General features: G+C 43.3%; 2 protein-coding genes across 10 annotated transcripts in view; one reads left to right on the plus strand and one right to left on the minus strand.

Moving 5' to 3' along the window:
- Positions 1-2,561, plus strand: part of RNF32 (ring finger protein 32) — a 35,540-nt gene extending 32,979 nt beyond the window's left edge. The window contains 2 exon segments of the mRNA XM_024739179.1: positions 1,475-1,663; positions 2,349-2,561. Coding sequence (XP_024594947.1) covers positions 1,475-1,663; positions 2,349-2,561 — 402 coding nt within the window.
- The window catches only part of LMBR1 (limb development membrane protein 1), a 183,461-nt gene that overhangs the window by 20,487 nt on the left and 135,176 nt on the right, over positions 1-27,798 (minus strand). For 6 of the 9 annotated variants that reach the window (XM_024739170.1, XM_024739175.1, XM_024739177.1 and 3 more), the window contains 2 exons: positions 22,734-22,895; positions 16,193-19,563 (listed from right to left, as the gene is read on the minus strand). The exons of 1 other annotated variant lie outside the window; for it this stretch is intronic. In XM_024739170.1, coding sequence (XP_024594938.1) covers positions 19,478-19,563; positions 22,734-22,895 — 248 coding nt within the window. In that variant the 3' untranslated portion in view covers positions 16,193-19,477. Of the gene's footprint in view, positions 1-16,192; positions 19,564-22,733; positions 22,896-25,543; positions 25,623-27,798 lie in introns of those variants that run through there. 2 more of the 9 variants (XM_024739171.1, XM_024739173.1) reach the window with 2 other exon arrangements.

Consider the following 27,798-nt stretch of genomic DNA (forward strand, 5'->3'; position numbering starts at 1 on the left):
CTTTGGAATCCCAGTATCACTCACCTATCTAGGCACCCCTGCTAATGTGTATGTTCCTGAAAGATCCTGCAGGACTTATGGGAAAATGGGCAAAAGCCATCTAAAACCTGCGCAACTGTAACCAAAACACTAACAAAAACCCTAAAAAGTTTAAGACGTTAAATTTCTAATAAACCAGTAACTATACGACCTTGTCTTTTTTAAAAAGGGGTGGATGGCATCTTGATGGAAGGGTATACACAGAAGACTTAAAGATTCCTAATTTGGGAGACTACAATTCACAGAGATCAGAGAGACTCACACAGTAAATATTTCCAAAGGCCAGACTGAGTCCAGAGTAGGGAGGCTGGAGGCTATCACAGTTTCACTACTTTGCAGTGAGCAACTGTTACCACTTAACGGACCAAAAATGCACACATTTTGGTCCATCTGGGGGAAGTCACACATGAGTCCACATACCTCCCAAGTGATCTAGGCATGTTGCATTTTACGAATCACAGGTGAGGGACCTTGCACCGCAAATGCGTGCATTCATCCTGGCAATTCTGGTTTGCTGCCATCAGGAGGCAACAGCATGCCACAGCCAACAACTCACTCATTTGTCCTGAGATCACTGTGCTTTTCTAAATCTTTTTGTATCAAAATATAGACTTTTATAAAAGGACTGAGCTTGGCAGAACATTAGAGACTGTATTTAAGGCTAATACTTCTAAAGCAGAACAAAAGTTTGAGATAAAATGTAACACGCCGTCTCCATATTTACGCTAGCAGTGAAAACAGGATTTTAAGGTAAATCCTAAAGATGTGTTCTGTAGCAAGGGGACATACAATTGTCCATAAACTGATTAACTCAGCTTATTTTTTAAGGTCCTTAGGCAAGGGTTGGGGTTCAAAATTATGATTTTAGAGCTTGGTGAGAAAAGCAGAATGAGTAACCGGTTTGAAAGAAAGAGATAATCTTTCTCTTGGAAAGATTACTTTCTAAATGTTTTTTAAAAAACATATTTTAAAACGTTCACAATCTGCAACCACAGGGGAAGATGCTGTGGAGCAAGGGGAAGCGAAGCAGCTCTCACTAGCGATGGCCTGGTGGTGGCCCCAGGAAAGCGGCACTGTGCAGTGACCATCCCCGTGAAGACCAGAGTAACTGGCGCCGGACCGGGATGACCATGTGACTACTTGTGTAAAATTCTAATCCTTTCTCCTCTCAACTTCTCACCAACGTATTCCCTGCTAACAAGCAAGGCTTACAACCAGGTGCCCCGTTCTGGTAAAATCTCTGCACCAATTCTCTGGACTTGGAGTGATTAAGGAAATCGCCGTCTGTCTATTTCCCCAAGAAGTACTATTCAGAGGCAGGCCCTTAGGGAAATTAGCAGGAAGGGTGGTGGAAACTCAAGAAGGGGCTTCCCTTCAGCCTACCTCCAGAACTTACCGCTGCCTGTGAGTAAGTGTGCCCCCGCCGTGTCCCCAGTTCACAGAAATCAGCCACCGCCTGCTGTGCTCTTACCACACGGACATCGACGAGCTCTTCTCAGAGATCGACCGCTGCCTGGCCCTCAGCCGCAGCGTGCTGTAGCAGCTGGAGTACACGTATGGCCACGAGCTCCCGGAAGAGGACTGGGGGAAGATCCAGACACAGGTAGGCTGTGCCCGGGACAGGGCAGCCAGCGGCTCCGCAGTGCTGCTTGCGGGGGGACCCACCAGGAGGGGGGGGCCCGGCCTGTGCCCACAGCACGTGGGGCCCCAGGACCTTCACCACCCACTCTGGGGTGAGCGCCAAGGCCCTTGAGTGTGAAATTCCGCTTTGATGATGGCATTTTGTGAAAGCACCGAGGGAAAAGGCCTCCCCACAGCTCCTCCCCCGCCCCCCGGAGCTTCCCCGCAGGTCCCAGCCTGCCCTCCTCTTGCATCTGTAGGAGCCGTGAAAGAACGACACTCCAAATCCCACAGAGGAAACACTTGCTTAGAAAATCACAAAAAGAGGAAAATGTATAAAGAAGTTTAGCAGCTACATAGTATCAAGAATTTTGAAAAAGACTACTCTTCCTTGCCTAATTAAAAGAAAATCTATATTATTAATGTTCAGCATTTTATAAACTATCTGTGTTTCAAAATGGGTTATCCCAGGTGGGTTACTACCCGTTCCATTTTTCACAAGACTAGCAGAGTACGTATATAATTAATGTCATTTTAACACAGAATGAAGTGTCTTCATTTCTAGAAGATCCACGTCTGTCAGTATACAGATCTCACTCAAATTTCCGGAACTTCCTATTATGATGAAACTAACAACCTGCGTGACCAACTCCCGCGTCCTTCTGTGTTGCAGGCCCTGCTGCGGACAGCCCCGAGCGCTTGTCTGCCTCAGCCCGCTCTCCGTGGGCAGCCAGGCTCACCCGGCGCCCTCGTCACGGCACACGGTTCTCCTGTCCTGCTCACACGTGTTTCACCACACGTGTCTCCTTGCTCTGGAGGAGTTCTCCTTGGGGGACAGTTCTCCCTTCCACGTGTGTCCTCTCTGCCGCTCTTGCTGTCCAAAGAAAATTCTTGAATGTTGAATTCACAGGAATAAAATGATATAATTCGGGGGAAAGGTTTACCTTAATTTTGGTGGTTGTACTTAGGAAAGCTAACGATATTTTAAAAGCTGACAACCCATCCAATTTTAGTCTTTATAAAAAGAAAACTTCAGATTCATGAGTTTAATCAGTTGAAGTAAGTGAGGCACAGACTAAAAACTTCTGTCTCAGAGGTTCTGTAATTTGCTGATTTGCTCTGCGTCTAGTGGGCCAGCTGGAATTGCTCGTAACAGTAAAGGGACTCCCTTCTGACACAGTAGCCTGGCTCACTGGCCCATTTCCACAGCGGTTGGCCCCGCAGGGGGGCTGCCGGTAGGGTTACAATACTCTGTCTTCCCAGGCCTGGCCCCCGCGCGGCTGGGTACTTACCTACAGCTAGTGTCGACCACAAGCTAGTAACCTAAGGGTCCTCTGCTGCTCCTAACTCTTGCTTTACTGTTGTACTTCAGCACTTTGAATATATAAACCCAAGATATGAAAATAAAATATTCAGTGGTTTCAACATCAGAAAATAGTAAATCACATAGTAATGACTTAGAGCCACATATACTTAGTTCATACGTGAAGAAATCCACGAAACCTTCCTGAGAGTCTGGTCACTTACAAGAACGAAGCGCAGTTGTGATGGTGAGGTGCCCCAGCTGCTGGAACAAATGAGGCCCAAGCCTCAGGGACGGACAAAGCGGCCTGTTCTTTTGAACCGCAGCCCTTCGGCAGCGGGTGAGGGCTGAGGGGCTTCTCTAAGTGGACCCTGGCTCGTGGCCCGTGGCTTGTGGCTCTGCCCGGGCTCCCCAGTGACTCTCCCATGTGCTGAGGCAGAGACGTTTGTGGCCACGCCGGGGCACCTGGCACACAAGACTGCAGCCTCAGCTAACTGCAGGCAAAAAGACAGGAAGCCCAGCCTGGGAGGAAAAAGAAAGACAGGTTGCCAAGGCCAGGAGCAGGCCTGCCAAGGGTGCAGAACAGCCCCAGTGTCGTGTGGGAGGAAATACTAAATGTATGTTCCTATTTATTTTTTACCCCATCCTTTTAAAACACTCATCTGATATGTCTTATTTATATATAGCCATACACATGTACGTCATTTAAATGAGTAAATCCACATATATTGGAGTGTGCTCACTTTTCAATGGTGGAGTTATAGGGGGCATGGACGTCAGGTTGGCTGGTTATCAGGGAAACTATCACAGTGGAGCTGCTCTGACCTGATGTGACTTTTACAAAACTTGGAGACTAACTTGGAGAATGATTTAAAGAGTGAGCGAACACTTCTGTTGCGAGACAGCAGAGGGAGGCTGGATCCCAGGCCTCACTTTTCCGTTCAGAAGGCCCATGAGGCAGAGCACAGCCATGCGGTGAAGGCTGGGTCAGGCGGATTCCAGGCCCTAAACCTGGAATCTGTGGGGAGAGTCCAGGGATGCCCAGGTCACTCAGTGATAGTAAGAGGCCCCTCAGGGCCATGTGTGACCATGTCCCTGCACTCCTGTCCCTGCGCACAATGGCTGGGTGTGGCTGCCCAGACCCCCGGCAGTCCTGCCTGCTTTCGGAACCCATTTCTCAAGCCTTCCCACTGAATCTGTGAGCTGTCAAAAGTCCTTCCAGCAAACTCTTTTCCTGCTTAAGTGAGCACAGTCCGTCTCTGCTCTTTGCAACCAAGTACTCTACTGACTAGGCCTTAGTTAATTGTAGGCAGCGGGCGCACAGGGAAAATCAGTGAGGATGGAAATCTGGGATTGGTCATCATTGGGGAACATGGCAGTGAAAACCCCATGAGTGTTCAGGGGTGAGTCTCACACAGCTGCGAAAGTCGATGGCACATCAGGTAATTCTCTTATTGACAAGTCTTCTGGAACAGCATGCCCAACAAAGCCTTGGGGAGACCAAGTGGAGTAGCTGCTTCTCTGGACAGTTTGAAGACGACAGCACATTCTCAGGTCAAGCCACGAACACCACGCGGACTTTTCTACGATTACATCACAGCCTCTTCAGGTCTCATTTGAAAATGGGTCGTTGTCCAAGAAAGAGGTGGGGCCCTAAGAAGCATGAGTTTGGTGGAGGACTCACTTGGGAGAGGGAAAGTCTGTGATGCTATTTAAATCCATGTATAATCCATAAATTTCTGGAGTTATTTACAAATACCATTTTTACCTTTCCAAGTGGTTATTTAGTTTATTATCATTTTGATTAGTAAATCCCGGTTTTGTTTCATTTTATCAGGGAGTATGATTTTACTGTCCCATTGCTGTAAAAATGCTTAGGACAAGCAGCATTGATTACTTATCTGTTGGATGGGGGCTGCCTGCTCTGTGGTGGGCTCAGCTGGGCTTGGCTGCAAACTGTGCCTTAGATCCAGATGTGTTCCCTGAGCTTGGTGAATTTGGTTTCTGGCACCTGCAACCAAAGAGCTCTGATGAGCACAAGATAGCACAAACTAAGGTGGAACCAGAGAAGAGAAAGAAACAAGAGGACTTCCCTGGCGGTCCAGTGCTTGAGACTCCGTGCTTCCACTGCAGGGGGCACAGGTTCGATCCCTGGTTGGGGAGCTAGCTTCCTGCATGCCGTGTGGTACAGCCAAAAAAAAAAAAAAAAAGAAAGAAACGAGTGGTAGCAAAAGAAGGCAAGAAGGAGGCTGAGCTCCACTGGATGAACACCCCGCACACCTGAGCTAGCAGTGGCCCCAAACAGGAAAACCATGTGTTATGCGATTCCTCCCGTCCATGAGTTAAAGAGAGTTCAGGGAGAAAATGGCTGCCCTCTCTCTCTCTTCAGGAAAAGTGCCTCCTCTCTCTCATTTTTTGACTTGGTAACTGGGGTGGCTGTGGAGTACGGCTCGGATCTCCTTTCAAGAACACCAGCCGTGGGGAGCCAGCTGGCTGACGTTCTCCAGCCGCTGCCCCTCGACGTCAGACTCAGAGCTCAAGCCAAGGCCACGCGCCCCCCAGGCTGCTCCCGAGCACTCGGGGTCCAGACAACTCACACCAACAGTCCTCCCATCTCACAGACCACCACTCCCCATGCTCGCCTCAGACAGGACTTTTCCCACAGGAAGGCGGCTGTATGACATCATAAACAGATGGTGTTCACTTTGAGGTCCCAGGATGCAGTGGTGAGTTTCATGGGACAGATCTTGTAAAGTATTCCTCATACAGGCTGATGACCTCACACCAGGGTCAACGTGTACTGATACACCTCAATGGACAACAGGGTGTGGACAGGTAACTTCCTCCCGGGGAGGCTGAGAGCCTGCAGAAGACACGCGAAGACGAAGCCCCGAGTCCACCCTGAAGTGAGAGCTAACAGCTCCGGAGTGCCTACTTAAGTCACATAGGGATCTCAGCTCTTATTCCAGTGGCGCAAACTCAGATGCCTTCTGCGGCCGAGCAATAACAGATAAGCGGGAAAGCAGCTGGTTATGGATTAGGATCCATGATCCTGAAACATGGAACTTAACGTTGCCAGATTATCTCATTTTTAAAGACACTATCTCTCACTCAAAAGACATTGAGGCTTTTGACTCTGATGACAATATGGTACTGGCATAAAAAGACAAATAGATCAGTGGAACAGAATAGAGAGCCCAGCAATAAACCCACGCATATATGATCGAGAGCCAAGAATATACAATGAAGAAAGGAAAGTCTCTTTAATAAATGGTGCTGGGAAAACTGGACAGCTACACGCAAAAGAGTGATGCTGGACCCCAGTCTTAAACTATATACAAAAATCAACTCAAAATGGACTTAAGGACTTGAACGTAAGACCTGAAACCATAAAACTTCTAGAATACACAGGTGGTAAGCTCCTTGACATAAATCTCAGCAATTGTTTTTTGGATCTGACACCAAAAGCAAAAATAAATAAACAGAAAATATAAAATAAACAAGCTTCTGCAAAACAAATAATCAACAAAATTAAAAGGCAACAACCTACAGAATGGGAGAAAATATCTGCAAATCATATATCTGTTAAGGGGTTAATATCCAAAAATACACAAAGAACTTATACAGCTCAATAGCAAAAAAACCCCCAAATAATCTGATTAGAAAACGGACAGAAGATCTGAATAAACATTTTTCCAAATAAGACATACAGGTGGCCAACAGGTACATGAAAAGATGCTCAACATCAGTAATCAACAGGAAAATACAAATCAAAGCCACAATGAGATATCACCTCACAACTGCTAGAACGACTACTATCAAAAAGACAAGAAACAAGTGCTGGTGAGGGTGTGGAGAAAAGGGAGCCCTCCTGCACCGTTCGTGGGAATGTAAATTGGCACAGCCACCATGGAGAGCAGTATGGAGGTTCCTCAAAAAACTAAAAATAGAACTACCAAATGATTTAGCAATTCCACTTCTGGGTATGTATCCAGAAGAAATGAAATCAGGATCTCCAAGAGATGTCTGCATCCCCATATTCACTGCAGCATTATTTACAATAACCAAGTCATGAAGACAATTTTAAGCGTCCATCAATGGACCGTTAGAGAACATGTGGTATGTAAAATATTATTCCTCTGTAAAAAGGAAATTCTGCCATTTGTGACAACATGGATGGAACTTTAAAGCCATCACACTAAGTGAAATAAGAGAAAGACAAATACCATATGATCTCACTTGTATGTGGAATCTGAAAAACCAAAAACCAAACTCATAGATACAGAGGACAAATTGGCGGTGGCCAGTGGAAGAGGGGTGGAGGTGGTGAGCAAAATGGGTGAAGGGGGTCAAAAGGTACAAACTCACAGTTATAAAATAAGTCCTGGGGATGTAACGTGCAGCATGGGGACGAGAGTTAACAACACTCTACTGGAACCGTCAAATGCTTACTTTATGCTTTCTGCAGGGAGTGTGGATGTACATCTAACTTACCTAAAATGGTGTAAGACTTTTTAAAAACTTTATCCCTGGTTCTCATGGTAGTGTTAGGGGATGAAGTTTTCTGTAAGCCCCAATACCCAGTTGTAATATTGAATTCATGAGCCCAGGCCAATAACCTATCTCTGCCCAGAGAGTGAAAGGCCTAAGAAGATTAAAGATTACACTTTGGCAAAATTCATTGTTACATGATACTTCTGAAATTTTGAAATAATCTAGATGTACAAAAACGTTATAACAATAGAATTCCCATGTAGCCTTCACCCAGCTTCCCCTCATGTTAACATACCATGGTAAAATTGTCTAAACCAGAAACTAACACTGATACAACGGTGTTAACTAATCTACAAATTTGATCAATTGTCTCTGAGTTGTTTTGTGAACAAGAATTTCCTTTGCCAACAAGAATGCTAATGTCTAAAAGAACGTACCTTCCGAAGTATAAGCCAAGTGTATACAAGAGCTCCACGAAATGAAGAGTACGTCTTAAGTATTCATAATTCCGAACACAAGGTTAGTGTTTGCTACATTAAAAGAGGCAAATAATCTTCAAAACAGTTTATGAGATATACTAATTAGTTTCAGGTTATACAATTTAGAAATAAGCTTGATTTCATGGACAATTGATTTATAGAAAAGGCACTGAAATCACACATATTGTTTACTATATTGCCACAACTGACTCGTCATCTGGGGAAACAATAAAGCTGATCAAGGATCAGCTGGAACTGCATTCAGGTGCTCACGTCGGACCTGACTGCGGTGGCCTGAGTGCAAGACGAGTTGCCATCTCCTAGGGAGCCCCAGGAGGGCAGGCAGGGCTGCTGTGCACCCCTCGGGCACCCAAGCTCTTGTGACTGTCCATCTTCAAGGTAAGTAAGTTCATGGTCAGAAGTGGCTCAGAGTCCCAGTCATAATTCCCTGTCACATCCACGGTGCTTCTCCTGGCGGACTCACTTCTTGGAGTCACCTTTCCGGGGGCCCTACACAGCAATCTCCCTAATCACCCCTGAGCCATGTGGCCACAGCTACCCACCGCAGGGGGCTGGGTGCACTGCCACCTTACAGAAAACCGGACTTGTGTTGCTTAGTATGAAGGAGAACAGTTGTGTGCCAGTGACGGTCTGCACAGCCACTATCTCATTCCTTTCATCAAAATAAACTCCAGATAAAGGAATGCCTGATTACCAAAAAAACAAAGGCTTAAATAAAAGTAGTTATGTTTGAGGTGATGAAAATGTTCTGGAATTAGATGGTGGTGATGTTTGTGAATATACTTAATGTTAAAAGAGAAAAACCGGGCTTCCCTGGTGGCGCAGTGGTTGAGAGTCCGCCTGCCAATGCAGGGGACGCGAGTTCGTGCCCCGGTCCGGGAAGATCCCACATGCCGCGAAGCGGCTGGGCCCGTGAGTCATGGCCGCTGAGCCTGCGCGTCCGGAGCCTGTGCTCCGCAATGGGAGAGGCCACAACAGTGAGAGGCCCGCGTACCGCAAAAAAAAAAAAAAAAAAAAAAACCACAGGCCCAAAATGGTCACTTGTGTCACTTGTGCTAAAGCCCATGATACCTGACCTAACTGCAGTTTCAGCCTTCACCAGAAATGTAATCTTGATCAACCAGTCTGGAGTCTTCTAGTCTTCACCAAGGAGGTAGTCTGCCACGTGGGCCCTCTCCACCCCCAGAAGAAGAAGAGGCAATCTGCATGATGAAAGCCTTGCTGTTCCCTTCCCCCCAAATGATGTCTTGAACTAAAAATATTCCTTCCTTTTCTTTGGCTAATAGCTCCCTTGTCCCACCCTTCTCCCTGTAAAAACCTTCTGTTTTGTACAACCCCTGGGAGCTCCTTCTAGGTGCTAGATGGGATGCTGCCCTAATCATAAGCCACCTAATAAGGCCAATTAGATGCTCAATTTACTTGGTTGAATTTTGTTTTTTGAACACTAAGCACCAGTGAACTGTATACTGACAGTGAATTTTATGGTGCACGGACAAGCCCCCCAAGATGGCTGCACTCTTGCTCTCTGGACATCCCCTGCTGGACCAGTCCCTGCCTCACCTACACCCTACTCACCTGGCTGACCTACCCCCTTCATCACAGAACCTGATCAGTAACTGCCTACGTGCTTGTCCCCGGCCCCAGCTACTGACCGTCCTAATCTTCCCATCCACTAGGATAGTGGATCTTCCACTAGGATAGTCTCCCTGGTAACCAGCCAACCTGACGTCCATCCCCCGTAACCATCACCCCTGCCCCGCCCCACAGCTGGAGGTGCCGCTGCAGGACTTTGCTTCAGAGGTAAGATCCTGGGTCCAATAAACCACTGATGTCTCTGTTGCCACCACCAGGCTCTTCCTTTGGTCTCGTGACTGGGCAATTACAGGGCTTGCAGGCCTGTAGGATGCAGCTCAACATGTGATATGTGAGCTACATCTTAATTAAAGGAGTTAGAGACAAAAACGGGTAAATTTTTTTCCCTTGGAGTAGGGACTCTTGGAGTAGGGAAGTCCTAAGTACGATATCAAAAAACTTATGGGAAATTGTCAATTTTGACTACTTCAAAATTTTAGATTTCCATGTAGCAGAAAACAATGTGAACAAGTTAGAAAAACAAATAACCAGGAAAAATATTTACAACACAACAGAAAGACAAATATTTACTGCTGTAATGGAAAGGTTTTATAAAACAATAAGAAATACCAAAAGTGGGCTAAGTATATTTAGTAACTCATAAAAGCAGAAATACAAAGAGTTGCTAAAATTCTTCTTAAAGTTTCCCCCACTAGTTATTAAAAGTGTGAGAAAAACAGTATTTGCCCATCAAGTTGCCACTAATGTAAAAGACTGGCAAAATCCAGTGTTAGCTAGACACACACATGCTGCTGCTGAGAGCATGTTGATATAGTCTTTCTCTTGGAAGTGTGCATTCTCTTTGATCCACTTTCATTTCTAGGAACTATGTGACATTGTGACTTATAATAAAAAATACACATGTGGTCCTCCTCCATTTCTGGAACAGAGCTCTGAAGACCCTTGGAATTTCCTAAGTGATAAGAGGATAAGGGTATCTTTTTATATTCATAACAAGCCCCTTTCAACCACACCTGGGCTTATGCGAATGAGGTGACTTTTCTTTTCTACTTGAAGTAGAGTTCATTTACAATGTTGTGTTTGTTTCAGGTGTACAGTGATTCGGTTATACATATATGTATTTACCTATATTCTTTTTTTTCTGATTCTTTTCCATTATAGTTTGTTACAAGATATTGAGTATACTTCTCTGTGCTGTACAGTAGATCCTTGCTGTTTATTTTATATATGGTAGTGTGTATCTGTTAATCCCATACTCCCAATTTGTCTCCCCACTCTTCCTCTTTGGTACCCATAAGTTTGTTTTCTATGTCTGAATTTGTTTTATAAATAAGTTCATTTGTACCACTTTTTAGATTCCACATATAAGTGATATCATATGATATTTGCCTTTCTCTGTCTGACTTACTGCATTATTTCATTCTTTTTTATGGCTGAGTAACATTCCGTTGTGTACATGTTCTTTATGCATTCATCTGTCAATGGACATTTAGGTTGTTTCCATGTCTTGGCTACTGTAACTAGTGCTGCTATGAACATTGGGGTGCATGTAAATTTTCTAATTAGAGTTTTCTGCAGATACATGCCCAGGAGTGGGACTGCAGGATCATACAGTAACTCTATCTTCAGATTTTTTAAGGAACCTCCACACTGTTTTCCATAGTGGCTGCACCAATTCCCACCACTGTGTAGGAGGGTTCCCTTTTCTCCACACTGAATGAGGTGACTTCTGGAAACTCCCCAAGGATGGCCAGGGGAACCAACCAACTAATTAGGGGTCAGACCCACCCTCCTGACCTCTGGGGAGTGGAAAGGGGCTGGAGGGTGAGCTCATCGCTAGTGGCCAATCATTTAATCCATCACACCTATATAGTGAAGCCTCCACACACACGAAGACCGCTAACTGAAGGGACTCCGAGAGCTTCCGGGTCGGTGAACGCATGGAGGCTCGAGGAGAGTGGGGCACCCCGAGAGGGTGGGGAAGCTCAGTGCCCCTTCCCCGAATCTGGCCTGTGCCTCTCTTCCATCCGGCTGTTCCTGACTTGTATCCTTTATGGGAAACAGGTAATCTAGCAAGTCAACTGTTTTCCAGCATTCTGTGACCTGCTCTAGCAAACTACTGAACTGGAGGAGGGGGTCTTTGGGACCCTCTGATGTACAGCGGGTTGTTCAGAAGCACAGGTGACAGCTTGGGCTTGGGATCAGCATCTGAACCGGGGGACGGGGCAGTAGGCAGCCAGTCTTATTGGGACTGAGCCCCTAACATGTGGGTGTGCACTAAATTTCATGAAGATAGTGTCAGAATTGAATTGAATTGTAGGACATCCATGTAGTTATCCACAAAGAATTGGAGAAATACTTGGTGTAGAAAAAACCCCCACACATTTGGTGGCTACAAGTGAAACAGTGAGAGTACGAGAAAGAGGAGCTTTTCATTATAAACTTCTAAGGAGATAATAAAACAGTGTGCTAAGATACAAGTAGAAAGCTATTTGTTAGTATTTACAGTAGTTAGAAATTGGAAATAATCTAGACACCCATCCCTAAGGAGTTGATTAAAATATGGTCCATGGGGCTTCCCTGGTGGCGCAGTGGTTGAGAGTCCGCCTGCCGATGCAGGGGACGCGGGTTCGTGCCCTGGTCCGGGAAGATCCCACGTGCCGCGGAGCGGCTAGGCCCGTGAGCCATGGCCACTGAGCCTGCGTGTCCGGAGCCTGTGCTCCGCAACGGGAGAGGCCACAACAGTGACAGGCCCGCGTACCGGGAAAAAAAAAAAATATATATATATATGGTCCATACACATCAAGAGGAATACTATATAGCCATTCAATGGAATGATGTAAACCTACATCTATTGGGAGGAAGAAAAGCTCATGAACAAAGGGGGTTCCATATACATACGACAATCCTGTGGTGGCATGTGGTTCGTCACAGAGCAACCACATGGAATTACAATGACAATTTAAACGCTGAAACTTGACTTAGATCAGGCAAATCAGCAGAAACACTGTAACGGTCCAATATCATTGCGCAACCCCCCACCTTTCCTGGCTGAGCTGCGAGGCTTGTGGGACCTCAGATCCCCGACCAGGGATGGAACCCAGGACTCGGCAGGGAAAGCACTGTGTCCTAACCACTGGACCGCCAGGGAATTCCTCACTGCCTTTTGTAGACAGAGACTTGGCTTCTATTTCGAAGACAAAGCCTCATAAGGAAACTGTAATTAATTTAATGTTTGATACATCTAGACTTTCAAGCTTATCCAAATGAACATGAGGATGTGGAGACTCAAAAGTGCTTTCCTGTTTCTTACAAGTTTTTAACATAGCCTGTACGATTCCAAAATCCTCATCATAATTTAAGAAATGATGATTTTAGGCAACTCCAGTAGATGAAAAATTTCCACAAGAATAAGTGAGGACTCACTTAGAAAAGCCCCATATGGACCAGATAAATGCTGAATGGCCTTTACGGAGCTGGTCTCAGTTGTTCCTATACAGCCCCCACTAGCAAAAATGTTAAAATCTTATTTTACTCCTTTATAGGATCTGCTACAACTAATTGTGACATTATCTTAAAAGTGTCAAGCAACTATAAGAGAACATTTAAATAAATTATTTAAAATAACAGCTAATACTTATCAAGTACCTAACATTTCAGGCCCTGTGTCAGTGGCTGTGGCATGTCGGCCACAGCCTGGTGCACATGTAACACATACATAGATACACATACACAGATACATATGCACTGATACACAGATACACGTACACAGATAACACATACATAGATACAGAGCCACCTGGCGTTTCCACTCCATGGTACACAGGTGTGATTCCCCCCCTTTCAGATTGGTAGATAACTATGGCTACTGTTTCCTCGCGCTTTTTCACAACCGCAGGTCCTGCCCCTTTTACCTGTTGAGGAAAGGAATGCAGAAATCATGAGGAAACCGAAGCTCTGGTCGGCCCATACGGGGCTCAAGGCTGCCAGTTCCAGGCTTGTGCTCGCTGAGCACCAGTGGCTCACAGCGGCTCTGCCTAAACCCCTCCCAAATGCAGAGCTCGCTGGACTGCGGGAAACCTGCAGGGCTGCGACCTGTGACACGTGGAGCAGAGCCATCATCTTTAAAAAACTTTTCCCGAACCGTTTTCTTCCTTCCAAGGCAATCAAGCCGCATTCTTAAAGCCCAAGTGTCTCACACGCGCTCTCTACCTGGTTCAGTGTCCTCACCAAGCGCCACGAAGAGAGGTAACAATTTTAAACAAGTCCCTTTGTTCGGTCTCAGAGGCTCTGATCTTAGACAGGGCTCTGTCAACTAGTCTCAGGGCCTCCTGTGTGAAAACAGGTGCCTTCTTTCCATCGGCTGTAAGTGGTAAATAAAGTCTATCTGAGAAGCAATGTTTATACAGTGGTTAAGTGTAAGGACTCAGGAGCCAGCTGGCACGGGATTCGAATCCTGTGTCCTGTGGGTCCCCGGGCAGGTTACTTAACCTCTCTGTGCTTTAGCTTCCTCATCTGCAAAGTGGGAATATTAACAGTACCTACTTCACAGGATTGTCAGGAGGATTAAATAAGTTACGTATTTAAATAAACATGCATATACGCACACATATAAAATGCTTAGGACAATACCTGGCACAGGCAAGCACTATTTAAGTGGCTACTGCTATTATTATTATTGCTGTTATTACCAATTTAAAGCAGTTAAGTCCCTTTTGCAAGCTATATACATAAAATTGGTCTCATTTTAGAACCACATCTTAGATATCTACTTATGTTATCTGCATTACTAAATGTTTAGCTGCAGAACTGAGAAAGAATCAAGTCTGCTTGAGTTTCTAAGGCCTAGAAATATGGACCCTGGGACTATGCCACACTTCTGCAACTCCCCACCAGCACTAAGACAAGCGGAGAGACACACGATGTTCAAACACTTGACTCAATATCCCGGCGTTGGAAAATTCTGAACCACCCGACTGGAGTCACTAAGAAACCAAAACCCCCAAACCAGGAAGAGGTGAGACTCAGTGATACCGACCTGCGTTCACAGACAGCTCTTCAACTCCCTAGTTGTGTGACCTCAGCAAACCTCACCCTTCGTGTGTTTGGGCCCCTTCTCTGTAGAATGGAGGCGTGTGTTTCCCCATTTCCCAGGTCTCCGGGCTGCTGACAGCAAGAACACCACACCGCCTCCTCCCTCACCCCACGCCCCCTTCGCCTCCTTGACCTCGAGGTCTGATGAGATGCCACAGTGAGGACTAAAAAGAGAAAAGAAGTGAATCACTGCTGAGACTGAAGTCGAGAGAGGATGAGAGAGAGTGGAGGTGATGAGAAACTCTCTGAACAGGCACAGGCCGGGGAGGGACAGGTGCTAGCATCGGCAATAATACCTCTGTCACCCCATCCTCAAGCCCACTGTTAAGCCGACAGAGAAACACTGTAGAAGATTTCCAGAGGGCCGCGAAGGGAAGGCTGCAGAACCAATACGCCAACTCCAGAAGTGTCCCAAATCCTCGATCCTCAGTGTCACTGTTTGTTTGTAAGCAGTACATTCTTTTAATAATAGCTTTTCAAAGGGAAAGACATTACATCCTTCACATAGTATTCTTAGAAACTGAAAAAACTTTCTTCCTCAGATTCACAGCCCACATTTGAATCTCAGCGTCCTCACACTGAGACACTGAAGATCCTTGTTTCTCTCTGGTCCTCAGAAGACATGCACAGCTGCTGCTGCCCTGCTTTCTGTAATCCATGCTTGCGAGAACCTGACTTCTTCACACCTTTAGAAGAGCACAGCACCAAAGTCATATCCAGGATGACTGGGTTTTGTGTGAATTTCTTGTTTGATTACATTTGAACTCGAAAACATTTTTCCTAATTGAATTGCAAAGAATTGGAAGTTAAATAACTTATCTTGAAAACTAGCTCCCAGCACTACTCCTTTAAGACATATGGATCAATCACTTAGTTTTGAAATTTTATAATCCAGTTTTTAGAGTCTGAGCGATTTCTACCGATTTTAATTACATTCTTTTCAGTGGAACAAGTAATTTGCATATGCAATCCTTTTGTTTCAGTGGTATTTGCAATAATGAATTTTACCTGAACAATATTCAAAAGCCAAAAAAATGCTTTGTATTCTTTCAGCCAGGAAATGACTTGGTGGTTTGCGTCAAGTATTTTTTTAAAAATACCAACAAAACAGAATAGAAAAAGCCAGCATGCATCACACACAGTAAAAGTAGGTACTGTTTTGTTAAATTTTTGTTTGTCTATAGAAGTATGTATGTGTGTGTGAGTTACAATGTAGACTGGATTTCTTACTCTGGTCAGAAGTCTGAAAGCCACTGCCATAGAGGCTTCTGTTTGTCAGTGAATGAACCACATGCTAAAGGCCTTTGCCTTCCAAGCACTCTGGATTAAGCTGCTCACACCACAATCAGGTATATGGCTCAGTCCTTCAATGGAAGAAATTAGAGAAATCAAACCTAAATAAGTCAAAGAAATAACATACATGATTTCAATTATTGATGCTACATTTAAGTTTGCAAGAAATTGATCCATCAAAAACTCCCCAACAAAAAGGAGAGAAAATATCCACTCCTCCCTCAATTCAACATTCCATAATAGTTATTGCCCTTTATAAAACTGAAATGAAAATAACCTATATACGCCCTTAAGTTTTAGCCATGATGGTATTTAAGATTAAAAATAAAAAACACATTTGAGTATTTGTAAACCAAAATATGAAATCACTTTTTGTAAAACTTTAATTTCTGAGACATTTAAAAAGTCACACTAAAAGTATCTCATAGAAACAAGACTGATAACCTGTAAACAAAACACTCTGTAAACAAAAATAATTTGCCAGCGCATCCAAACATTATTTTTAAGGTAACATCATACCAATTTTTTAAAAGTTTAAAAAGTCAGTACTGCATGTATCCTCATACTTTAAAAAAAATTATTTTAAGAACTCTGCCTTTATATACTAAATACTGTGCTAACAACATAGAAAGCCACCTAGGGCTTTCACGCGATGTAAGCCTGTGTTGCTGGCAAATAAGGCGGTTACAGGGGCCACAGGGAGGCCGACTGCTCCAGAAAACCAGGCAGAAGCCGGTGCCCTGAAGGTCAGGTATATATGCACCTTTGACACACCCGAGACTGAGAACCACCAGGAAGGTTTCATTCTCATCCACTGTCAACCCCTCAGCGTGGCACTGAAGGTGCTAACCTGTGTGTGTGTGTGTGTGTGTGTGTGTGTGTGTGTGTAATTTTCACATAAAGTCTCATATTTACAGCAGGTCTATTTTTACACAGAATGTATATAAAGCTAAACAAATTTTAAATCTAAGAAATATCTTGGAAAATCAGTAAAAATCATTACAAACATTTTAATCTGTAAAATTTATAACTTCAAAATAATTTATTTACATACTGTAGAACCAATGAATGGTAAGAATTGGCCCAGTCTCCTCAAGAAACTCTGTGATTGCAGTGCCTAATGCCCTTTTAAAATAGATCCTAGTGGTGAGAAAAAATAAAAGGAGCATTTGATTTAACGCAGTCAGTGATGTACCCCACCCACTTAGAAGGAAGGCAGTTTCAGGCCCGTCCGACCGCCGGCACCGGGACCTCGGACCCGAGGCCTCGTGCTCGCCCTCCACTGCACTCACAACTGCAGTAACAAGAAGCTCACGGGTGCCTGTCTGTCCTTAACGGTCCTCCAGTGCTCGGCCTCAGTGCGCCGCAGCCACCTCTGCCACAGGTGCACATGCCAGCCTCCAGCGTGCATGCAGGAGAAGCGCCTGCATTTACAGTAAGTGTCTCCCTCAAGAGGAAGACTGCGCTTGTGACCAGGAATGCACCAGGTGTTGCTAGAGCCTCGGGTGGCTGTCATTACGTGCAGACCGAGGATGTGACAACCTATATTTGCTTCCACAGAAGGCATCTGGCACCCAAGGTTCAAAACCGTCCCTCTGCTCCACACAGCAGTGAAGAAGCATCCAATAAGAGCTTCAGGAATTTATAAATACATTTCACTCCTTACTAATCCAAACCTGGCTTAAGTCCTCTTGATGGAAAGAAACTTTCAAATGAACAAAGAGTTGATACAGACATTGAAAAGTTTAATATTTTACTCAAAAAATTTCAGACATCTTACAAATACCCAGAAGCTCTTCCTCTGGATGTCTGCCCTGAAATTAGTGTAAGTTAAAAGTGATATTCTTTTATTTAAAGGAATTCCTTTCTCTTCTCCCCTTGACCTGGTCTGCTCAAAGCAAGCAAGTTTCAGTAAAAATCAAAACTTGCAATTAACACTTAAATAGGTATAATTACCAGTAAAATTAGAAAGCAGCCAATTTTTATTCATTTTCTCAGTATGTGGATCTTATGCTGAGAAATTCACCCATACTAGACTGGTGGTATTTACTGAGTGTTGTTTAGAATCACAAAATGTTCTTTTATTTTAAAACTAAGCTGCATTTTAACAGGAAGAGAAGCTCAGAAGGAAATGCAGAGGTATAAATAAAGGAGAAGTATACACAATGGAGCTCTGGGTTACTTTCTCTTATTACATTGGATCTAAGTGGAAATTTTTGATGTCAAAATATATATAGCCTGTTTTTCATAAATTTCTCCCAAAAAACCCTTTAAATTCAACAATTTGAGAAAACTGTTCTTTCACTTTTGTCTGAACACAACCTGTTGCCAAACACAGCGCATATGAACATATGTGTTTACAGAGGCTGCGTGATATGAACTGTGTGCAAGTGGACCCACCTGCTATTTTTGCATGCACAATTTCTGGTACTCGATCCTAGTGGATGGTAACACGGAGTATAATGTTATAGCTTTTATTCAGTGGACTTAAGTCAAGAACCCATCCCAAGAATTATTTACAATTTAATAACTGAATGATCATCAGACCACGATACACGGCAAAACTTTTCTTACATCATGAATGCTGATGCTGTGTGTTTTGGGCGTTAAATGGTAACATTCGTAAGTCTGATGTTTAAATTGGCATGTACAAAAGTGATCAAAGCCTGAAGACTGTGGCGACAGAAGGGGTGTCTACCACAGAGCATTTATAGTTCATAATGGACACAGGGAATTAAGGGATTTCTGAAAAAAATGTTTAAAAAAAACTGAGTGTACATATAGCCTATAAGGCAAAATCTAAGTTACAAGTGTATTCAACACTGGCAACTATGTTATGAGAGGTAATATTGAATTATATACACATAAACTGTCAGAGAAGTATGATTACATAATACTTCCTACCATAGCTTATTCCACTGGACAGTAGGAGGTATTCCTGTGGCATCCTATCAAGGCTCAGGTTTTAAAAGAATTTTGTATTTTTCCCTTGACTCAAAGTCCAATCAATATCATTCTGTAACATAAATCAGAACTATGCTTTTGTTTTTTCTTTAAGGAAGTGAAAAATATAATCTGCAACCATTTACAGTTCCAATGTACCCACTGCAATATCATCCATAAACTTTCATTTTTTGCAGAAATTTCACATCTAAGTACCAAGGATGCCGTTTCATGTAGGGCATGAATGGAATTCGTTTTGAATGGAATATATAACAAGATTGAAGTGAATCCTTAGAAAGCCCCAAAGTTGGCCTTTTCTAACACTCTCATATGGGCGCATAACTGATGCAAGCAAACATGGCCCCAGAAGACGTGCCGCCCTGAGGAGGCTGCACCTGGCTGGGAACTACAAGGGCCGCCCCAAAGGTAAATAAAAAGAAGAAGACCTGCAACAGCCGAGCTCTTAGATTATGAAAACGACACTGACAGGCCCAGGCCGTAAACGTGGACCACAGTCAGCAGGAAACATCCCTGACTGACGGGAATGTCACAAGTTTGGGGTGCTCAGGCTCTTGATTGCAGAGCGGTGCTGTGGGTCTCACAGTGCTTTCTGATGCCCATTTGCAGAAGGCTTTGTGGTTTCTGAATCCCTTGAAGTATCTGATAAGTGAAGTTTATGAAGCCCTGCAGGAAAATGAAGAAGATGTAAGAACTAATGCATTGTTGAGAGGTCGGGCAGAGTGTGCTGTGCTCCTGAGGGAACTGTGCCTCTCTGGCTACACTCCCTGTAGGATGAAAGGGCCCTTCTCCCCACCGGCAGCGCCTGGGCCTGAGCTGAAGACAGCTGCCCAGGAGGCAGTCAGGCCTCCCCTAGTTCAGGGCAGCCTGGGAGTCCTTCCTTCATCCAACATCCCACGGGGCCGGCTGAGGCTTCCGGTGAGATGCAGCAGCCACTGCCCTCTGCACAGCTCCTGCCCCCGCCCCGCCCTCCACCTTGGTCCCAAGAGCAACTTCTAATAAACCTCCTCCTGCAAGCTTATCCCCACACCCTAGTGCCCTTCCCAGGGAACAACCTGAAACGAGGATGACCCCATTTTTGTTTTAAAAGACACCCATACATACACACTCACAGGAAAATGCAGGGAAAGACACACCAAAACATAAAGCATGCAAGTAAAAAGAAAAGCAACAGAAGACACTACCAAGAAGAAAGAAATGGCAACAGAACAAACTGACCACAAAGAAGATTTCACTACTCAAAGATATTTCACAGAGTAAAAGATTATTACTGCCTTTCAAGTTGCATTACCTTCCCTCTGTATCACGCAGCAACTATTTACATAGTATACCTGACACACGGGACAACACTGCACCCTCACAGGCAGAAAAGCGAGAAGAAATTTTAAGAGTTTAAGTGGCATTAAAGCTCTGAGCACTTTAACAAAATGAAGCATAAAGACAGTCAAGAGCACATAAGCAACACATCCATGGAAAAGATTTTGAGGAAACAATTTTTATGAGGCTCAGATATTTGTAAAAATTACCTGGATAAGATGATTTTTCCCCTAAAATTTCAGACGGTTGTCTACCTGACTGGTAAGCAATTTTATATCCCTCGTAAGCCAACATAGCACTCCAAATTTTAAAATTTCTATCATTGCATATCTTAATGAAAGAAAAGGTAAAACTCAGCCTGTCTATGATGCATGACTGGGAAAGGAAAAATAAATCAATCCAACACACACAAAAAAACAGTTCTTGTTTTTTTGTTCAGCAACGGCCAAGCCACTGAGTGACAGAAGGCACCTACAACTGCTGGACGTGAGAAAGCGTGTTAACACAGGCCGGCTGCAGAAGGACGTGGGCAAAGAGAGCAGCGACCGAGTGACCAACGCCCTCCCTGGAACAGAACCCCTTTAGGATCGATTATTTCAATGAGTTACTTCTAAAACCTGGGTGTAGCAAAGGTTATGCATTCAGGAAAACTACAATGTCTCTCTTCTGCAAAAACAATCACCTCCACCACCATCATGGTAGCTACATTCTGAGTGTCTGCCACGTGCCAGGTACTCTATGAGATAGATGTTATGATTCTCAACGCACAGCAGCAGAGAGAAAAATCCCTCCCACCCCACCTCCCACACACACACAAAAGAAGAAGAAGAAAAAGAAAAAAGAAAGGATATAGTTAAATTTTATATTTTATAATCAAATTATGATTCCCAGTGAAATCATATTTAAGATCTCAGGTCACTCACACATGACATACACTTAATGAGGATCATTTTCTAGGTATAAGGCATTGCCTCCTTAGAGCATTCCAAAGAGTAACAGAAAACATTAGGGAAAAAAAAACTGTATCTATTAGATGTTTTACACAACTCTTGATGATTTCACTGCCTCTTACGGCCAAAGAGCCAACACAACATTTACAACTTTTACCTTAGGTTAAATTACATTTTACTGTTTTAATAAAGACTTCCTTAGCAAGATGGTATCCAGAATACCCAACTCAAACTTACTGCAATTTATTCATAACCATCTCATTTTCATGAATGTAAGTAGGAATTTATCTGAGATTATGGCTAACTAATATTGCTGATGCTACAACAGGCTTAAAAATGAAATTTTAACTCTAAAAATTTGGCTGAGAGGACTGTTTGATTCTAACTTCACCTTTAGATTTTAATCTGACCAGCATTAAGGAACCTAGGCATTAAAATCCATAGATTATCTGGTGCTTCAGCTGAAATGAGATGTAACTTCCCCTTTCAGGCCAGTATCTCATCAACCACCCCCTCCCACGATAAATGTGCAGTAAAACAGACATGAACAGATAATCTGAAATCCTTCTTCCTTCCCAAAGGTCATCCTTTCAAGCATCACGGTTGGAAAGGCTTGGTGGTATGCAAAGCTTTATTGTTGTTCATAAGGTTTAAAGTATCTGAAAACAGAATCTTAACGAATCAATTATTACGTTGCCTTTTGCAATAGCTAAAAGCCACAAAAGAATACGGAGTATAAGCATTCAAATGATGTCAGTTCAGGTAAACGGCTACTGTCAGGACTTTCTACAATAAATCAGTACCTTTCCCTTCTTTTATAAAATTACACACCCTAAGCCCAAGAGGGCTTATACATCAAGACAGCTTATATTGTCCTGGTATTCCTAAAATACAAAACTTGAAATATGTTTAGTACTAATGTTGAAGCAGGCACGAAAAATACATTCATAGGTTACATTTGTACCCTTTATAGCTTAGCCAAACCTATGAGTTTTTAATACTGTCACAATGCATATGACTCATAGAGTACATAATGAATGCCCTCTCTCTTATTAATGTCAAGAACACTAATATTTTTATTCTGAATTATTATCCGACTAACTGAAGAGAATTATAATTGTGGGTCAGCCTGATACCTATAAAATCCAATCCTGAAAAAAACCTTTCACTAAAAAATAGTCCGAGGTATCAACACCCAAATATGTCTTTAGCACATGATCATCCTCAGCTCACCACACCCGCCCGCATCATCACAGTCAAAGAGCTAATGTCTACTGAGCTCTACCATGTGCTAGGATTATGCTTAGGCCCTCAAAAGAACGATTTCAGTTAATATTCACAACAGTCCTAAAAGAAGAAGATATTATCACCATTTTACAGATGAGAAAGATGAGACTTAACGAAGTAATTTTACACAAGAGCATAACCAGTAAGCAGTGGGTCAGGAATGTGACCTCTAAGGATTTACACATTTGGAAAAATGAAGAGATGAAGACTTAAAATTAGCTGAAATGTCAAAATTATTAATACGTAGAAAAAGACAAAAATACCCATAAACCTGAGAATTACCTAGGGCCTTGAAAAGTTCTTCTCGTACAGCAGAGGTGAATTTTCTGACCAGACACAATGTTGTCATAATAGCAAAAAGCAAATTGTAGGATAACACAATATAGAAATTTCCCAGCCAATTAAACCTTCCAAAGTCTCCAAGTAGATCAAATCTAGTGATTCCTGTTAAAAATAAATAAAATAGCCCTTAATAAAATCAGGTACAATAAATTTATATATACATAACAAAATAAAGTACAAATCAGACGGATCAAATTCCATGGACTTTCTCATTTCTGTTGGTGGGATCCTAGGTAAAACGCACGGCTGTTACGTGGTGGAAAAACCCCAGTCAACCCAAGGCGACTCTGCCCACATATCGCAGCCTCTTGGAAGCGATGAGCAATGGCGCTGACATGAGTCACTTGCTCAGAGGTTTCGCCTACATCCACAAGAAACCCACCGTGCCACTCGTGTGGGGCGGGTGGGTGCAGCCTGCTCCCCTGAACTAGGAAACCAGGGTCGTGATGGAAGAGACACCTGACAAACCCTCTCACCTCCCCCACCCTTGTCCCCTCTTCATGCAGGCTCCTGTTCACATGTCACCTCCTCCGAGAGGCCACCTGATTCCCCTTCCCCAGACAGCGGACCTGCCAAGGCCCTCCACCCTGATTATGTTTCTTCACAGCACACACTGCCCGAAATGTTTCTTTTCTTTTGGGGTTTTTTTTTTTTTTGCGGTAAGCGGGCCTCTCACTGTTGTGGCCTCTCCCGTTGCGGAGCACAGGCTCTGGACGCGCAGGCTCAGCGGCCATGGCTCACAGGCCCAGCGGCTCCGCAGCATGTGGGATCTTCCCGGACTGGGGCACCAACCTGCGTCCCCTGCATCGGCAGGCAGACTCTTAACCACTGTGTCACCAGGGAAGCCCTCCTTTGTGGTTTATTTATTGCCTACTTTCGCCACTAGAATGTAAGTTCTATAAGGACAGGGACTGTGTCATTTTCATTCTTCTAATTCCAATGCCCAGAGCAATGCCTTGCACATACTTAAAACTTATTACATAACAAATAAACAAATAGAGTGATTCCTTTCCAAGGGAAAAAACACACACACACATTATTCATCTGAGTTGGATGCTACAGGCTTGTGCAGGGAAATGGCCAACGCTGGAAATACAGTGTAATTATGTCGTATAGGTTGGAAATGCAGTGCAGTTGTATCATATATGCATTGAAGTTACTTAAATTCACCTATACATATTTAAAAAACAAGTCTTTTTATTGAAAAAAAATCTGAATAGTCATTCTGTTCAGTGAGCTCGTGTCCTAGGCCCAGTACTTATTGGAAAGAATATGTGAATGGTAGGGTTTTTCTGACTACTGGTAAATGAATGAATAAATAAGTAAAACAGCATTCAAGTGGTCAGTCAACTGAGAGATGATGGGATTGTTGACACTCTTTAAGGAAGAAACTGAAGAGCTACTCGGGGCCATATAAAATTTTAACCACAAAGGACTGTATAGACAAAATCATATACCTTTAATTTTATGGGTGATCTAAGAATTTCAAGAATAACTTTGACTAAACTCAATTTCATCTTATCAGCTGACTTTTAAACTTAACTCACATCCCCACTCAATGCAGTCCCATCACCTATTACACAGACAGACTCCACAAAAGCAGCTTATGGAGACAGCAGAAAAACAGCCGGTTTCAAATAGCAGCTCTTTTGTAACCACATCTATCCAGGGCCAATGTAGTTGAATTTGAGAGACAATAATCTATCATAATATTTTAAAGAAGTATAAGGTTAGTGAAAACATACAATAAAATATCTTTTAAAAGAAGGTAAAGGGGACCCAGACCCTAGTAGAGTATGCAGCACAGGTCACACCATGAGATCACGGCAACCATTCTGGCAGCAGTTCATCAGACTAAAGACTTAATAAGACTTCAATCTATTAAAAAGAATATGGGACTTCCCTGGTGGCACAGTGGTTAAGAATACGCCTGCCAGTGCTGGGGACATGGGTTCAAGCCCTGGTCCGGGAAGATCCCACATGCCGCGGAGCAACTAAGTCTGTGCGCCACAACTACTGAGCCTGCGCTCTAGAACCCGCGAGCCACAACCACTAAAGCCCGCGCGCCTAGAGCCTGTGCTCCGCAACGAGAAGCCACTGCAGTGAGAAGCCCGCGCTCTGCAACAGAGTAGCCCCCGCTCGCCACAACTAGAGAAAGCCCACGCGCAGCAACGAAGACCCAACGCAGCCAAAATTAATTAATTGAAAAAAGAATATGTATCTAATCATATATATTATTTTTCAAATGAAGTATCACTTAATTTTTTTTTACATCTTTATTGGAGTTCACAATTGCTTTACAACGGTGTGTTAGTTTCTGCTTTATAACAAAGTGAATCAGTTAGTACCACTTAATTTAAACTAGGCAGTTATTTATAAACAAGGTACAGTCCTCCCAAAAAGAACTTCAGTGGTTTCATGGCCCAGGGATCCCAGATAAGCATATTTGATTTTATGCATTTTTTAGAAAACATTTATTTATTTATTTTTGGCTGCATTGGGTCTTCATTGCTCAGCACGGGCTTTCCCTAGTTTCAGCGAGCAGGGGCTACTCTTTGTTGAGGTGCCCACAGGCTTCTCATTGCGCTGGCTTCTCTTGTTGTGGAGCATGGGCTCTAGGCGCGCAGGCTTCAGTAGTTGTGGATCGCGGGCTCTAGAGCGCAGGCCCAGTAGTTGTGGTACGTGGGATTAGTTGCACCGCGGCATGCAGGATCTTCCCAGACCAGGGCTCCAACCCGTGTCCCCTGCATTGGCAGGTGGATTCTTAACCACTGCACCACCAGGGAAACCCATCATATTTGATCTTCAGGGCCAAAGACTTCCGAGAATCTGGTGAGAGCCACGGAATTTTTCACAAGAAAAAAAACACATACGTGAGGGGGCATGCGTGCGCACACATGTGTGCGCACACACACACACACACACAATTGTGCATATCATGAAGCTCATATTTATGGAGGAACTGACAAGTAACAGAATAAAAACCCTCACCCAGATGTGCTATAAGAGTCTTATCCGGTCTCAAAAATTTTTGATCATATACCACCAAAAGCAAAAATAAAATTAGAGTACATATACCCATTATATGTGTATTTTAATTATCTATAAACTATTGATATATATGTACTACTCACTGACATATACATTATTTTACACACAAAACAAAAGCTTTAAAAATTATAACAATAAAAATAAATACAAGTTCTAATAGTTTCTTCACACAGCCCAATGACTTACTTTGTGAATGGACGGGAAACAAACTCCACTTTGGCAACCACTGTCGTATGCTAAATGGCAATTTGGCACCGCCCAGAACTTGGCCTGTGCCGTGCTGGGACAGCACCACTGCATGAGAGTGAGGTCGGGGGCAGAAAGCATTCGCAGAGTGAGAATGGAAGGTATGTTATGAACAACAGAAAAATACTTTCACTAGAACTTCTTAGTGGACTCAACTTGGTATCTCGAGAATCAGGGTCAAGACCCAGTGAGAAACACCAGGCGAAGCGCAATCTCTCTCATTAGATGTTCTGGTCCAAAGATACCTCAGGTTGGCCTCACAGACAGAAATCCAGGAGTCTGTTGCTAGAGTACGCGTGAGGCAGCAGACAAAATACTAGAGATTACAGGGACGAGCTCTAAAGACCTTGCTGTTTCAAATTCAATGTTTTAAAAATCTAACTAATATCGACTGAGTAAAAGATTACTCTGGTACCACACAGTTCTTCACTTCTGAAAATCTTCTATTAGACAAGAAGCCTTAAATAATCACTTTTCTAAAGTGTCTGAAGGATTGTGTCACAGCAGTAAGTAAACTGTACAATGTACTGTTTACTTTAATTCTTTTCTTCCAGTTTTACTGAGATGTCATTTACATACCTCACTACGTAAGTCTAATGTGTGCAGCATGATTGGACTTACATACAAAGGAAATGTTCATTACAATAAGTTCAGTGAACATTCATCACCTCAAACAGATAAAAACTTAGAAAGTTAAAAAGAACTTTTCCCACGTGATGAGAACTCTCAGGATTTACCCCTTAACAACCTGCCTCCACAGCACACAGCAGTGTTAACTCTAGGTATCATGTTGCATATCATACCCCTAGTACTCACTTATCTTGTAACTGGAAGTCTGTACCTTTTGACGGCCTTCATCCAGTTCCCCTTCCACCCACCTCCCGTCCCTGCTAACCACAAATCTGATCTTTTTTTCCTATGAGTTTGTTTTTGAAGTATGATCGACCTAAAACACTATGCAAGTTCCTGTTACACGACATAGTGATTCAATACTTCTATACATTTCAAAATGATCACGATGTCTAGTTACATAGTTATTGACTATATTCCCCACACCGTACATTTCAGACCGTGACTTTTGCAACTCTAATCTCCTCACCTATTTCTTTCCTCCCCTTACCGCCCTCCCTCTGGAAACCACCTGCTCTCTGTATCTATAACTCTGTTTCCGTTTTGCTATGTTTGTTCATTTGTTTTGTTTCTTAGATTTCATATTATCAGTGGAATCTTACAGTATTTGTCTTTCTCTGCCTGACTTATTTCACCAAGCGTAATACTCTCTAGGTCTACCCATGTTGTCATAAATGGTTATATTTCAATCTTTTTTATGTCTGAGTAACATTCCAGTGTGTGTGTGTGTGTGTGTGTGTGGTGTGGTGTGTGGATATACACACACACATCTTTACCCATTCATCTATTGATGGGCACTTTGGTTGCTTCCATATCTTAGCTATTATAAATAATGCTGCAATGAACATAGGGGTGCATACATATTTTCTAATTAGTGTTTTCATTTTCTTCAGATAAATACCCAGGAGTGGGATTGCAGGATCCAATGGTAACTCTTATCTTTAGTTTTTTAAGGAACCTCCCTACTGTTCTCCATAGTAGCTGCACCAATTTACATTCCCATCAACAGTGCAGGAGGGTTCCTTTTTCTCCATACCCTCTCCAGCATTTATTATTTGTAGACTTTTTTTTTTTTTTT

Source organism: Neophocaena asiaeorientalis, unplaced genomic scaffold (assembly GCF_003031525.2).
Source record: "Neophocaena asiaeorientalis asiaeorientalis breed wild unplaced genomic scaffold, Neophocaena_asiaeorientalis_V1.1 scaffold145, whole genome shotgun sequence".
NCBI lineage: Eukaryota > Metazoa > Chordata > Mammalia > Artiodactyla > Phocoenidae > Neophocaena > Neophocaena asiaeorientalis.